The sequence below is a fragment of the Protopterus annectens genome, chromosome 8.part0 (assembly GCF_019279795.1).
Source record: "Protopterus annectens isolate FY-2018-M chromosome 8.part0, PAN1.0, whole genome shotgun sequence".
Taxonomy (NCBI): Eukaryota; Metazoa; Chordata; order Ceratodontiformes; family Protopteridae; genus Protopterus; species Protopterus annectens.
The window spans coordinates 1,582,797,183-1,582,813,784 of record NC_056741.1 but is presented as its reverse complement, the minus strand read 5'-3'; the positions used below and the strand labels follow the sequence as shown (position 1 = coordinate 1,582,813,784).

The 16,602-nt window shown below is 38.5% G+C and overlaps 1 protein-coding gene across 1 annotated transcript in view; it reads left to right on the top strand.

Annotated features, from left to right (window-relative positions):
• LOC122809551 (urokinase plasminogen activator surface receptor-like) overlaps positions 1–14,092 on the top strand; it is a 481,166-nt gene extending 467,074 nt beyond the window's left edge. Inside the window, exon 7 of the mRNA XM_044081133.1 lies at positions 13,449–14,092. Within this exon, the coding sequence (XP_043937068.1) occupies positions 13,449–13,687 (239 nt within the window). The 3' untranslated portion in view covers positions 13,688–14,092. The remainder of the gene's footprint in view (positions 1–13,448) is intronic.
• The last annotated feature ends 2,510 nt before the right edge of the window (positions 14,093–16,602 follow it).

Here is a 16,602-nt window from a genome sequence, read left to right as displayed (position 1 = left end):
ACAACTTATAAGTAAGGGCATGATATCCAGGCCCAAGGAGGTCATCGTTTTGCTATACCCTTCTTTCATCTGACCAGTTATCAAGTACAGGACCCTTTCTTTTCACATGTAGCTGACCAGGCAATTTCAACAGCTTGAGAAAACACAGAGGTTCCTCAAGAAAAGAATATGGGGTGTACAAAACAAGTATCAGAGCCCTGTACTTGGTCTCTTACAGATTGCTGTGCAGTGATCCATGTCTAGTGTACAAGGCGCCCCCGATCCCACAGTGATGTATTTCTTGCACATCTGCAAAACAAAAAGTATCAAAAATACTCATTCTTAGGACCTAAACCTTGTCTACGACATAAATAGGACATGTTGGCAGGACAGGTATATGCCTCAAAGATTCCTTCTCTGGAACAGGTTCCAGGCTCATCCATGTGAAGCAATGCAATCTATAACCCTATTCAAATGCAACCTGGACCACTGGATGAGAAATCCCAAATCTGCCCCCGGTTTTGCACCTATGCCCCTTATGGACAGGGGCAGCCTCTGAATGCATAATGCATACAAGCCTATATCATAACTGTAAAACTCCTTGGAGTATTGATACAGATCCCAACAGCTGATTGAATTTACAGAAACTTGAAATTCATATGGTCAAGACCATATGATTGAGTTTTTGAAAACCTGAAGCTTTTGAAGGAAGGTAGCTGTACAGCAAGGATTGGGAAATGTATCTTTTTCTTCACTGTAGTGTGATCTCGGAGTTGGTATACATCATTTACAGGGGGTATGGGGGGCACAGCCTCCACATGGGAGGTGCAGGGGGGGGCTTGCCTCTGCATAAACGTTAAAAAAAAGTAGATTTTTTTTTTTGATGTTCACGTTTTTGGAAACTCAGTCATATTCTCTTGTCCATATGAATTTCGAGTTTCTGAAAACTTGATCATCTGATAGAGCCATTGATACATGTCAGCAATATTTTTGTAAATTTGGGGTAGCTTGGCTAGATTTAAAATGGTTCTAAGGCCAATAGCCTAGCTACCACACATGAACCTATGGACAATTTTGTTTTTAAAATGTAGAACACTTATCATTGCACACAGTAAATAAAAGTTTACACTGTGATACACATGGTGAACATTTGACTACAACCATGGACAGGAAGTTAATAGTACTGTACACTGGGGTTAAATTAGAAAGATTGTTCTTAGCTTTTTATTTTTATTTTATCATCACTGCGTAGTTGGTGCCATTTACCTATTTAATTAAACAATTTCAAGTCTTCAGTTATATAGTTAGGTATTTTGCTATGAATTTTTTTCATTTCTGCTCCAATATACTACATTATTCTGAATCAGTACATGGACAAAAGTGATATATTTAATCTGGTATCTTAAAAGCTTATAAGCAAATGGATACAAAAAAAACATTTAAAAATACAGTCAGACTTTAGAACTTGCAACTTGTTGTACTTAATTCTAATTAGTAAATGCTATGTATGAAAATAATAGAGCTAACAAATAAGAAAATGTTGTAATATCTGTTTGTAAAAATTAGTGGAAAATAAATGCAGTTTAATAAACTTGAAGTGACTTTCAGCTGGTCGGCTATGATGCCTACCTGTAGTGTGAATATGAAGCAGTAGCACAGATAACTCTTCCACACACAAACAGGACACATTAGAAATCCAGGAACAATTTTTGTGCTTTGGCCTACCCGATGTCTACATTAACTAACTGAGCAAAACTTGCCAATGCTCACACCTCTGATTCAGTGGTAAATAACAACTCTGCAAATCCAAATCCGCTGTAGCAAATGTACCAAATTAGTCACGCTGAACGCCAATAAACAAAAAATAATTTATTAAGCCAAACAACTCAATGTAGCTTTTCGTTGGCGCTCTGCACCAACATCTTCAGAATTTAAAACAGAAAACTCGCACCATTACAATGGCTTACATAAATACATTAAAACTGAACATGTGATCAACACGCCCCCCTGCTCCTTCCATCTATTTTAAAGGTACTGCGCTCACCAAACATAAATTTAAAATGACAACAATTGCTGCCTTTAATCTGAAATTACAATTTATGATAGAATACCTCTACCAACCATATATATGGAAAATATGGGAAAAACATATTCTATACATATGTATCTGTTATAACTTTATAACTTGATATATTAAAAAATCACAAAAAACATTTAACCCACATTATTACAAAATACAAACATTTGAATGCCCCCTCTATCTAAGACTTAAAAATACAATGGAAAATGCAACTGAATTACTTTAACTTATTATCACTTGTTATGACAAGCTTATTTAGCTGCCAGAGCCTCAAGGGAACATAAGCTACCATAAAGGATCGTGTCCAGTACTACAATAATAGGATATGCCCTACCTCTCTAAACTTCTCAGTTTGAGAACGCTACTAATTGATAGCATGTTATTGAGGCCAGGGTAATGATAAGCCTCAAGTTTTAACTGCCACATTAATTCTCTGAATTCTAATCTCAGTGATTCCGGGCCCCCCCCTATTCTCAGAGCAAACTTGGTCTATCACCAAAAAGGTGAACTCATGACCGGGATTATCCTTTATGTGCTTTGCCAAGGCGTTTTCCATCTTCTCCTTCATTGCGTACAGGTGTTCCTACAGCCATTCCTGTAACTTCCTGTCCATCTTGCCTATATAAAATACAGGACAAGACGAACATTGGGCCAAATAGACTACCTGATTGCTTGCACAATTATATCTCCCTTTGATCAAAAACTTCTTGTCCCTTATCAAGAAAAATGTGCCTGCCTTAACAAATCTGCAATATTTGCATGTTACATTTGAACATCCCAGATCTTGAAGGTATGTTCTTAACTTTCATTTCCACGATGTTCTTGATATTTGGACCTCTCCTAAAGGTGACTTTAGGCTGAGGATTCAACCCAGGGGTCCCCAGGGGGTCTGCCAATAACAAACACCAATTCTTCTTGATGATTGACACAATGTCCTTAGCATCCAAATTGTAGGAGATGATAAGATTACAGTGGTACATACCACTACTGTGATCGACCCGTGGATGTATGACAGACTCTGACTTGGGATACCCCAAAATGGGTTGAAAATGACCGTTAGACCTCTTTAATTTGACTTCCATACATAGGTCAACAATGAACTCCTCTGGATACCCTCTACACAAAAAGAGATTTGATATGAACCTACACTCATCATCAAAATCACTATCTTTAGAAACCATTCTGGCCGCCCTGACCAGTTGGCCCTTGACTATGGATCTCTTCTGGTGGGCAGGATGGTTACTGTCAAAATGTAAATAAGAGTTGGAAAAAGTAGGCTTTTGATGAATTCTGCCTAGGAAACAACCCCTACCATTATCCTTGAAAAGTTCCACATCCAAGTAGGCTATCCTTTCTGTTTCAAAAGATGAAGTAAATTTTAAGAATTCAGTTGACCTGTTGAAACTGTCAACCAAACAATATGCCGCCTCTTGATCACCCTTAAGGATAATAAAAATGTTGTCCAGAAAGCGTGTGTATAATGTCACCTTTTCTTGGATGATGGTGTTGGAAAAAACAAATTCCTTCTCCCAATGGGCCACCACCAAGTTGGCCACACTGGCCCCACAAGGTGAACCCATCGGGACTCCCACCAATTGGTGAAACCATCGGTTGTTAAATGAAAAAAAGTTACATGTTAGGATGATATCCAGGAGCTCACTAACCTTCGAGATCTCATCCTTAGGTGCTTGTTTGGAAGTCATTTCTAATTGGATCCATTCAACTGCCACACCATGAGGAATAGATGAATATAAATCAATGACATCGATGGTTAGGAAATGACTATCCCTGCTATAGGGAGTAGAACCAACCTTCGCCAAAAATGACCAAGAATCTCTTGAGATATAAGTTTCACTAGTCACAAATTTTTTAAGAATTGAATCCACCACTTTGGCCGCTGCATAAGTAATACTCCCTTTAGCACTCACTAATTGGCGCATGGGTGGATCCTGGATATTCCTATGGATCTTGGGATTTCCAAACAACACCGGGGTTCTTGGTGTTAGAGAGAAGATGAAATTAAACACATCCTAGTCAATCACCCCTCTAATGAACATATCCTCATAGTAAGAACGGACCTGGGTCATGCTTCCATTCAATTCATTTTTAGATACTTCACGATATTTTTCAGAGGAAAGAATGGCTAATATCCTATCATTGTAGTCTTCTACATCCATGGCGACCAAGCCGCCACCCTTATCCGGTTGCATGAGTCTGACTGATGAACAACATAAAACATTTAACAGGTCCCTCACTTTCTTTGTGATATTAAATTTAGCTGGACGTTTCGAGTTTAATAAAAAGTGAATGTGCAAATCGCACATTTGCTCGAAAACCCCAAAGGTGGATTGTAACGGTGGATTGTACTTACTAGGAACATAATGAGGTTTCATTGACCTGGACTGATTACCCAACAAGAGGGAGAGATTAAGCTTCCTCACAAAAAGCTTCAAGTCCAAAATAGATCTTTCCACACTAGCCCTCCTAGTAGGTACAAAAGACAGCCCTTTGGCCAAAACATCGACCAAGGGTTGTGGAAAAACAAATTGGGAATAATTATAAATTTTAAAATCCTTCCCCGTATTGAATACTACTTCGTAAGCTGTAGATTGGGGGTTGGACAATCATCAGCACCCCTGATAAGTTTCTCCTGGTTTTGTACCTGTTTCGCATCTTCCGATTCGATGCTTGTTGTGGGGATGAGGCTTGGACCTGAAAATTTGCCCCTTCCAACTCAGGAGTCTGGTTTACCTGGTTGGTATGGGGACTGGAAACCTCTCTCCTCCCATTTGAATTCTCGTTCTCAGGGCTCCTAGTTGTGACCCCAGCCTCTCTCTCCTGATGTTGTAATAAAGGCCTTTGCTCTAGCGGCTCATGCGAGCGACCCGATACTTGTCTAACTTCCCCCATAAAATTCCCTTGAGACTTAGGGGGTCTAGGGTAAGCTACCCCATCCTTGTATGCCTTAATGTCCCTTTGGAGCTTCTTTATTTTGGTCAACGTGATTTTGGATATATGTTGATCTATACTAGTATATATCCACTCGTACTCATATCTATACCTTGGGAAATGAATGTCCAATTTGATCTCCTCATCCAGGGTTGATAATTCTTCTGTCAAATTGTTTATTGATTCCTGATAATGAGTACTGATTAAAGTCACAAGTTCAGAGCCATGCCTATCAAACAAGGAAAGGAGGTCCTGATGAAACTTAAAACCCTCCTCTAGTCCTGTTGGGTACTGCCAGGAACGAAGTCCCTTCGGGACTATCTTCTCCCGCCAGCATTCACCAAAGTATGTTACTTCCAGTTGTAATTTCCTTAATTTGATCAACTTTTGATCAAACAAATTAAGCTAAGTTGTGAGGCTAATACTGTCATTCTGATTTAAATCAGGGCCAACAGGGTCATCGCACATATTAAAACGAAATGGCCGTCTCAGCCATTGGTTCAAATTAGGTTCTACACTCCCACTCCTCATTTCATCTATTTCTCCACCCATGGTGGTTGGAGTGCAAACTTTCCTACGAATACTCGGACTTCCTTCTGTAGATCCCCTGGCAGCTCCATCCCACTCATGACTCTGTTGAGTTAAAAACAAATTGGTCTCGGCAGCCGAAACTCTGGCTAAACCATTAACAGTAACCAGTTCCTGTGAGCCAGCCGGCTCGGCTCTGGAAGGTCGTGCTGTGATTGACAAAGTTCCTACTTGCGATGGCTGGGATAAGTCATCCACTTGTTGGGACAACAAATCAACCTTTTGAGTTAAAAGGTTGATTAACATCGTCAGTTCTCCTGGCTCAGTATTCCCCCTGGCTTCTGGTGTTGCGCCACCAAAACAAAACGAAAACGACAAACTGAGAAAACTTGCCAATGCTCACACCTCCGATTCAGTGGTAAATAACAACTCTACAAATCCAAATCCGCTGTAGCAAATGTACCAAATTAGTCACGCTGAACGCCAATAAACGAAAAATAATTTATTAAGCCAAACAACTCAGTGTAGCTTTTCGTCGGCGCTCTGCACCAACTTCTTCAGAATTTAAAACAGAAAACTCGTGCCATTACAATGGCTTACATAAATACATTAAAACTGAACATGTGATCAACACGCCCCCCTGCTCCTTCCATCTAATTTAAAGGTACTGCGCTCACCAAATATAAATTTAAAATGACAACAATCGCTGCCTTTAATCTGAAATTACAATTTATGATAGAATACCTCTACCAACCATATATATGGAAAATATGGGAAAAACATATTCTATACATATGTATCTATTATAACTTGATATATATTTTCGTTTTGTTTTGGTGACGTCTACATTAATTAACCAATCCATTAAAGAAGGCTATGTTCACAGTCTATGGAAACAAATCTTACATCTTACCCTAATAAACAAGGGCAGCACTTCTACTAATCTTACTAACTACAGACCAATGTCCATTCTACATCCACTCTAAAAAGTCCTTTAGAAATGTATCTATACACAGCTACCCACCTTCATTTTAGACAATAATATGGTATGATCAGCACAGCATGGCTTCAGGCCTAATTATAACACTACTGTCACCCTCTTTAACTTCATACCACTGTAACTCAAAACAGACATGAGGGGAAACCTGGTCTCCTCCAGATGCCTAACCTAGTCAAGGCTTTTGACACAGTCACACACACAAAACTGTTGCAAAATTGTCTTCCCCTAGGTCTAGCTACACCCACATTCACTTGCTTTGACAGCTATCTGTCTTGCAGACAACAGTCTTTAAATAGGGAAGTCCCCCGGGCCTCCATTATAGGCCCTCTCTTATTCATCATATTTGTGAATTACCTCCACTCAAGCAAGCAAACATGCAAAAATTACCAATATGTGGATGACTGCGGTGGTGGTGCTGCGGTAGCGTTGTCGCCTCACAGTAAGATGTTGTCCTGTTCGATTCTTAGCTAAAGCGTCTTCTGTGTGGAGACATGCATGAATGGGTGTACCTTCGTTGAAGGTTCTGCGTCAGAGCTGGCAACTCGGCACGTAAAAATCTACTGCCAATCATTAGCGGACCGGAGTTCCGCTGTGGTGATCCCTAGCTGGGAAAAGCCAAAAGACACAACAACAACCAATATGTGGATGACTCCACTCTGATCTGTGTTGCTAAAAAAATAGATACACTGGAGCAACTAACCCAAATCTCCCTTTTCTCTAATGAAACATGGTTATCTGTTTTCAACTTCTTCTAAACCCCTAAACAATCCAAGCTCATCCTTTTCATCCCAAAACAACTCTACCAAGAAATCCCTCTTCTCTTTAACCCCCACAGACAATATAAAAATCGAATTAGTAACCGACACATATAAAACGACCCCCAAACATAATAAATAAATAACGATAAATGCAAAATGTAAACAAGTGAGCAATGGAAGTATCAAAAATTATTGGGAAAAAAAGAAAAATAGTCCCTTGGATTAAATTACGTCTGACAGTATGAGTCATACTGGGTTTAACTCATATGCACAGCCATGATGGGTATATATCCAATTTGTATGCTAGTCATCAATAAATAAAGAGTCTGAGCTGAAATTAGCCTCATTTCAATTATAACACATATTTTATAAAAACCCTAAATATCAAATCCAGTAAGTATTTGTACACTGGATTACATATACCCATCCTATTTTATAATACTCTTCGGCTGCTTATACACCAAAGGAAGAAGAAAGGTTTCCAAAGCCCTACACCAGTCCCTGGCAAAGACATACAGTATGATACTGAGGGCAGTACAATTTGTTATCTGCAAATTTGTAGTAATCATGAATATTTCAAGGTACTCTAGTGGTGACTTCAAGAAGCCTATTAAGAATACGGAATACAATGAGGCCTCATTATTGATTGATCCTTTTCTTTAGTTAAACCGAGGCAACAAATGGACTTTCAGAGTATTAAGCAACATGTGCTGAATACTAGCCCTGGCCACTGACTATACCTCTCAAGTGCTCAGATTTTTGCAGAATGTCCAGAGTTTCACCTCGTAAAATGTGTGGTTTTCTGGCAAACCAGTGAGAATTGACCTAATTAAATAATGACATGCGTTTTGGCTCCAGACTTCATTTCCTTTAGAAAATGCACTAATACAAATCCTGTTATTCTAACAACTTATCAAGTTTAAACTTTATAACAACAATATTTAAATCTGTTCCTATTTTTAGACCTTTGTCCCCATTATTTTAGGCTTTTTCCAGATGTTTTTGGGGTAAGACATTGAGAGGTTGGCCCCCCTGACACTGCTTTCAAGAGACAGATATATATATATATATATATATATATATATATATATATATATATATATATAGTTACATGTTAAAAGATCGAACAGTTGAAATATCGAACTGCATATGGTCGAGACCATATGGTCGATATTTTAAAAGATCGATCTTTTAACATGGCTAAAAAAATAAATAAATTCATTAAGTAGAAGACTGTAATGCAGGGGAGCAAGCCCCCCTGCACACATACAATATACCAACTCCGACTGCATTACAGTTGTTGTTATCTTTTGGCTTTTCCCGGTTAGGGGTTGCCACAGCGGAACTCCGATCTGCTAATGATTGGCAGTAGATTTTCACGAACGCCAAGGTGCCAGCTCGACATTCAACCTTCAACGAAGGCACGCCCATTTACGCATGTCTTTCGAACACCCACCCAACCGCGGGGAGGACATGTAGACTCCACACAGAAGGCACTCCCATTTCTTTTTCTTTTTAGCCATGTTAAAAGATCGATCTTTTGAAATATCGACCATATGGTCTCGACCATATGCAGTTCGATATTTCAACCGTATATATATATATATATATATATATATATATATATATATATATATATATATATATATATATATATATAGATATATATATATATATATATATATATATATATATATATATATATGTGTATGTGTGTGTGTGTGTGTGTGTGTGTGTGTGTGTGTGTGTGTGTGTGTGTGTGTGTTACTTTTTTCAATGACCAAGGCGAGACTAGTAAAATAAATTTGGAGGGTGTGGATGGCTCGCACCCGCACTGGGATGCAGGGAAGCCTGCCCCCCCCACACACACACACACAAATCACTTAACTCAGCTCATGGCTAGACAAAAAAATGCTATCCATCCACACAGTGATTCTTAGCTATGCTATATCTCACCTTATCTAAGAATACTTTACTGACATATTATATCTACAGTCTATGTCTGTACCACCCATTCTGCTTAAACCACTTAACTTTCTCTTCCCTTTTTTACTACATCCTAGTATCCTTACATTCTCCCTTATTTTTATTACAGCCTGCAATACTCATTCAGCATCTTCTGACTCACTGCCTTATTTTTTTTCTCTCCCCTCTTCTTTTTTCACCTTTCAAATCACATCCTTTCTGTATATCACTTTATCCAGCACAAACCATACATTGTCACTTTACAGACTCTCTTCACATCAGTAATCTTACATCTTTTTATTCAACCATCTTCATACTCGGCTTATTTACTAATCATCTGTTTAAACCTCTGCCACATCCAATACATGATCTAACCCCTTTCTGTATTGGCATCTCTGCCTTACTTGTTTTTTTCTTTATTATGATTTGTTTTACTGTTTTCCTCCTGTACATTGCTGTATAATAATTACTTCACTAACACACTGCTTAAATACCCTTTTCCTCAAAATTCACTTCTTAAAAGCATATTCTTGCAAATGGATTTCTCTTTTTTTTTCTTTAAACTTTGTTTTGAACCATGGCTGTATTCATGCATTGGATTTTATTCATTACCCACAATTTTTTTTCTATTTATATCTACTGTTGCCTTTGGTACAATTCTGTGTTGTACTATGTGTTCTGTTTACATTCATTCTGTTAAATTGCTTATAGTAATTGCAGTTTTTCTTATCTGATTTTTTTGAATTTTTTTACATGTATTATACTTGGAGCTTTTCTTCCCAGGTCTCTGATGAAAAGGGGCAACTTATACCAGAAAGACAATCTTGGTAAACAAATGCTAATTAATAAATTAATGAAAAATAAAGTTAAATAAAACTGAATTATTTGCTTATCCACCTGTAGGTCATTTTGCTAGATATCCTGCAGGTATTTCACAAAATCACCTTTCCCCACTCCCTCCTGAAGTCCAACAAAGCATATGTTGTTTGGCTTCTGAGGGTTTTTGCATCACATAATTCATGCTGTAGATTTTGGATCATGGTCTTGTGCTTTAACATACATGCTTGCATATCTTGAGCATTGGTAGCATTTAGCATACCTCTCAACTGTCCAGATTTTTGCAGAATGTCCAGATTTTTGCCTCATATTTTTCATCCTTTCCTCATAAAATTTGTGGTTTTCTGACAAATCAATGAGGATTGAGGTTACTAAATATTGATAAATATTTGAGTTTTAGACTTCATAGCCTTCAGAAAATGCATGCAAATACAAATCCTGTTATTCTAGAAACTTTCAAAGTTTATAAGAGCAATGTTTTGTCCCCCCCCCCATTATTTTAGGCTTTGTTCAGATTTCTTGTGCTTAGAGTTTGAGAGGCATGGCATTTAGAGATGAGGCAGTTTTCTGGAACTTTGTTGTCGCTGCTCATGTCTTAATGTTTCCTTTGTTTGGTTGCACAGAAGTGCCCAGTTTCAGCCATAGCCTCATGCACTCTATTGATGAGCACAGGGTGATCACATTTGTGTACCATTGATAGCTGTATTTGGAATTCTGGTGGGCTGAACTCTTAGAGGGCACCTTGTCTGCTGCTGCTACTGTAGCCACCAAATGTATCAGTTAATTAAGCCACTCTTTCCTTATGCTACATTTTTTTAAGTTAGCAGTAGTTAGCTACATATAAGTACATTATTCCGAACTTCTCTTCCCAGGTAATTCAGTCAGATGTTCTCCAGAGTAGGCATTGACCCCCACCCCCCTCTTTTTTCTTCTTTTTTGTTGCTATTCTAACAAACGTGGCTCTCTGAAAACAACTGAGCTACAGTGCAGGTGGTAACCATTTTTGCATACAAGTCATGGATGTTACAGCAATTCTATGTACTTCTCAACTGTCCAGAATTTCATAGAGTATCCACAGTTTTTGCCTCATATTTTTGATTTGTTTCTCATAACATTTGTGGTTTCTGGCACATAATTGAGGATTAAAGTGAATGCTATGACAGTCTAGGACACCAAACATGCAATGTAATGAAGTCCACTGGTAGATCTGTTTCCAGAAATGAACAAGGGATGATTGAGGTGAGGAAAATGGGCAGGTTGATAGCAACTACATACTGAGGTTTGTCGAGTGCTCGTCTCACCATCAAGGCACTCAAATACAAAACATTTTTTAAACTCCCTCACTAGGACCCAGAGGCTATGCATAGTAGCCATTTAAAGATATCGGCGATGAGTAGCATTGTACATACTGCCTGACCTGAAGAAGGAGTGGACAGCAATGAAAGTGTCATGTAGAGTTCACCATGAGAAATAGGGGATTGTAACTGGTTCTGTGATTATAACCAGGGTGTTATGCGTTTGAGACATGGGCATCTAGAATTCGTCTTAACAGCTGAATCTTGACATCCATGTTGAGAACACAGTTTCCTATGTTCTGACTGGAAGCACTGTTCTTATTTATTTGGAGTGCATGGCACATCACATACTCCTATAAAGCCATACCAAACTAACCACTGCCACACAGACAGCAGCCACCCAAGAAGAGCATCAGGAAGCCGGTAAACAATTCATCTGGGAATTTGAATGAAGCATTTAAGCTGGTTTAACAGTTTCCCAATGCTCTGCAAAGCAGTTCATGTACTACTAGCAGTTTACATAGAGGAAATGTGAAACAGGGTATGGAATAAGATGATGATGACCAGTCACAGGGACATTGTCCTGGATGCTGTGGACCTCATTCAGAGTGACAACCTGGATAATACATGCAACAGGCACGTGGTGCTTTTTCAACCTGTGCCAGTGCTGGCTACTTAATATCTAATGTCCTCACTTAATGCATATGCTTTAGCCATTTCTTTAAGTTAGAAGAATGCAGATAATTTACATACAGGGCATTCATTTCCATTCCAGCATATGATCCAGGAGTCCCCAAATCCTTGAAATCAAGAATGGAAAAAGGATATTGCTACTTAAGGAAAAGTTTCAAATGTAATTTTGTTACAGACATATAACTATGTAGCTATAATTATAAAGGTAGAATATATGCATTTAAAGAATGAAAACATAGTAGATGAAGTTGGAGAGGAAGAAGGAATTGGGGAAACTTAGGCAAACTATAAACCAGAGAGATGATGGATAGCAGAGCTATTGACTGTGATATATCTCAGGAGGATAACTATATGTAAATTTATAGTATGTAGACAGGAAAAGTATAGGAAAGAAGAGAGATAGGGAGAGGGAGAGAGTGAACAAAGGATTAATGTAGGAGAAGGAGGTGTACGGTATCTAGGAAAATTAAACTCACTGGAAGATAAGGAGAAGAAAGATAATATGGGGCAAAATGCAGAAAACTGTGTGCTTGGATCTGAAAGAACATCCAATATATTAAGAGTGATATTTTAATGACTTGAGTGGATGAGATCAGCAGATTCAATTATTTTTTTACAAACTTTTAGTGAAGCTAAAAGCTGAGTTTCTGTTAATTAACTAGTTGTTTCAGTGAGTTTTTTCCACAAACCAAGATCATAGCAGCTGTATAGATGTAGCAGCAAGTTTAAGACAAACATGGTGATCCATAGACTGTTATTATGCTTTACCCATTCGTCTACTCTACCATCAAATATGTGTTATTTTAAAAATGATTGTGACCTTTGCATTCTGTTGAGACATTCTGAATGGAATTTGAAGTTGCATACCAAGGCAGTTTAAACATAATGTAACAGATATGACAGATTTACCCACCCTGCTTAGAGTTTTGCCTTTTGGTTTGCAGTTTTGCTAAAGAATTGTAGGTTAAAAAGCAATTGCACAATGTACTATAAAGCACAGTAGAATGTAACAGTTTCACAGGATGACCTCTCCAGAACTACACTGCTGCATACCTGATCAGAGCTTTTGAGGCCAGCACTGCAGTTAATCAAGTTTCTGACAGTCCCTCTAGCTCTGCTGCACGCACTTGTTTGCTAATTAGAAATTGTCAGTTTCCCTCCTGACCTGAGGCTGAAGAGGGCAGTGACATGGAGTGCTTCTTATCTCCCAAACTGGGGAAATAATGTTACATGACATCTTCTGTACTAGCTAATAAATTATTGGTTTGTGTTATATTGTGTGTTGTGTTGCATGGTTTGTGAAAAAAGTTTATGCTACATCAAGGAGGCAAAATAATACAAGCTGTTTTTTTTTCTTCTGACAGACAATAACAATGGCAAACAAGTTGCACTCATGAGGGGCTGTGCAACCGAGTCATTTTGCAGAGGAGTAATTCCAAGTTTAACTGTACCACAGTCACAGCAAGTTCTCTGCTGTACTGGGAATTTGTGCAACAACTGGATTTTCAATGGGTACCAGCAGACTGGAAAGGGCCATTGTCTGCAGACTCTCAACATCCTGTATCTATTAATTCTGCTACTGCCTTCTGTCACCGTACTGTGACACTATGCTTCAAAACATCTACCTGCTTAGTTGCACTTAAAAACATGCACTCACATGTAGGACCACACTGAGTATGCATCCACAATTCTGTATATTTACACCTATTTTTTTATTTAACCATGTCAACTCAATAGAAAGAAGTAACTTTTTTCTAGAACAACCTGTGAGCTCCATTTAATTAAATGACTTGCTTGAGTCACGTGGCAGACAAATACAGACAGAGGGAATCAAACCCAGGATCAAAGTGTAAAGCTCACTATCAGCTCATGGCCTTAACTGTCTAAGCTAAACTGCCAGATGATTTCATATCCATAGTAATGTATTTCTTTTTCCTCGCCTGATTTTGCTAATGAGACTGGATGTTTGGATACAGGACAACTTGCAAATAAAGACAGTAAACCTTCAGTACTGGAGTCCCAAAGCATTCTTTCTATTTAATTTGTAAACTAGCAGATTTAATGTGTCATATGATGTATAACAGATAAATAAGAAATGAGCAAGACTATGTCATTTATTTTGGATAAAAATGTCTCCAAGAACATTTAACTAGATTATCATTAGCTGCAATGTTAATGTTAAGCAGGGCAAGTTAAATTGCATGATTTAGGCCAACCTCTCTGACAAAAATTATGGATACGTGGATCTTGGTACAACAGATGACCGATACTGAAGGTCCAACAACACACAAGTAAAATCCACCCTACCATGGATTAATTTACAGGTACCATATTAAGATTCATTAATGTGCCACATTTTGATTTCCATTTAATAAAGTGCAAATAAAATATGTAAAAACAACTGAAAGAAAAAAATGTAAACAACTTTATAGGTTTTAGGTACTGCTGCTTAAATGTTCAGATCTTTTTTGCCTAGTTCTATGAGAGTTAAAGAAGGGCATACACTAGCTTACAGTGCTTTTAAAGATTATTTTCAATATCTTGGGTTCATTATACTCTCATTTACTGTGTGTTGAAGATCTAGGGTTTATGGACTACTTAGAACCCTCTGTTTCCCAGTTCTAGGAATGAAAGGGTTAGCTAAGGCAGTTATTCCATTATGAAATGGACTTTCTACTTCCCCTCAAGCCTCTTTGCCTTTAAAGTCAGATAAAGGAAGCCATAATGAGTCCATGGGAGGACAAATATTTAAGTTGTGGTAATCCTAGAACAAACAGTTAATGACTACCTGCCACATTTTGTGATGATGATAATGGTGTGTGTACATTCGCTGAAGTCTTGGTCTTTCTTCAAATGAAGCTCCACCCTTGTTATCTGTGAACTGGTACTGACCATCCCCTCCCATTCATCCCTGGCTGGTTCATCCCAGACTAATGCAATAATCAATTCTGGGTCATCTCGGTCATCTGCAGCAGAATCAGCTTTGAAGTTTAATCACAGCCACTCTTGCCAATGCACAAATCAAAGCTACTTATGGGTCAGATTTTTGGTGCAGCTGGGCAGAACTCTCATTATGTACAAAATGATGCTGGATAAACTAGTGACCTGGATACAGAGGGGCCAATAAAGAAAGGAAGATGTAAGTGGCTGGTGCTAGCTCACCAATCCTGTTGAGGGGAAGAAGCTTGGCCTATTGTAGTGCTGATATCCACTTGAGAGAGAGAGAGAGAGAGAGAGAGAGAGAGAGAGAGAGGTATATGCCATGTATTGTATAGGTTAGAGTCATGCACTTGACTTTGCCAAACCACATCTGCATGGTAGCCTTCATTGTTCAATGTTCTCACTCACACAGGAAGGCATTGCTGGTTCTCCCATTCACAAGTATGCATATCAACCACCGGGGTAAAGTTAGGCCACAGAATCTCCTCATGGCTCCCTAGATGATAGCCATGCTATGAATAGCTCTTGCCTCAGTGGTGAGGAATGAATGGATGGTCTCAGCGGAGTTAGATGGTGGCACACTAGGAGAATAGAAAAATATATAGAAAAAATTAAACCTGTAGCATTGGACCTCTGGAAACTAACTGGCATGCATTATTTACACAATAACACACCCTGTTTGGTTATTATTTGTTGATTGCTAATGCTCATATTAAATAAGCACATGCAGAAAGCTCAGGAAATGCAGGACTACAATTATAATAAAAACGCCTAAAGAGGCTAAAACATCTTTACTGCTTAGATCTTATTATCCATATCAATAATCAAGTTCTAAGTTTTTCTATTATCTTTTGATTCCCATACAGCCATAACAGCCATAATACATTCATTTTAATCCCTACATCTAAATACTTTACCTTATCATATCCAATAAAAATAGGTATTGCTGAATCAATTATTGAGTGTGTACATAGTCTTTTTATTCACAGGTTCATAGGAGATTACTAGGCTAATGGCTCAAGAACCCTTACAAGCCTAGCCAGTTTTACCCAGATTTTACCCAATTTTCTATCCCTAGGGAAAAGATAACAAAAGTAAGCAAGTGCGGTTTTGACAGTTTTTACAGACTGCGCCACCCCAGGAGTGAATTTGTGATTTCCCTGCATTGGTCCAGATTGTGCTTGAACATAGTCAGGAAAGGACTCTGCTTCACATGAATAGGAAGCCTATTCCAAAGGTGGAGCAATCTCTGGGACATAGATCTGTCCCTCCAGCATGATCTATTCATGTCAGATAGCAGGTTTACATCTTTGCAGCGGGTAACCCTTTTGCAATTAATAATGCAAATATGCAACATTTCCATCAGGGTTGGGTCAGAGACTACCTTGTAAGTCAGTTACAGATCACCCCTCAGTAATCGGTTGGAAACTGAACAGAGTGATAGGGCTTTTAATTGGTCTGCATATGACATGTTGGTTATACCCTGTATTTTTTTGGTGAGAAACCTCTGAGGACTCTCTGACTGTTGCAGGTGCCTGATGAGGTAGATGATAGAGGGTGAACTGTACTCAGTTATTG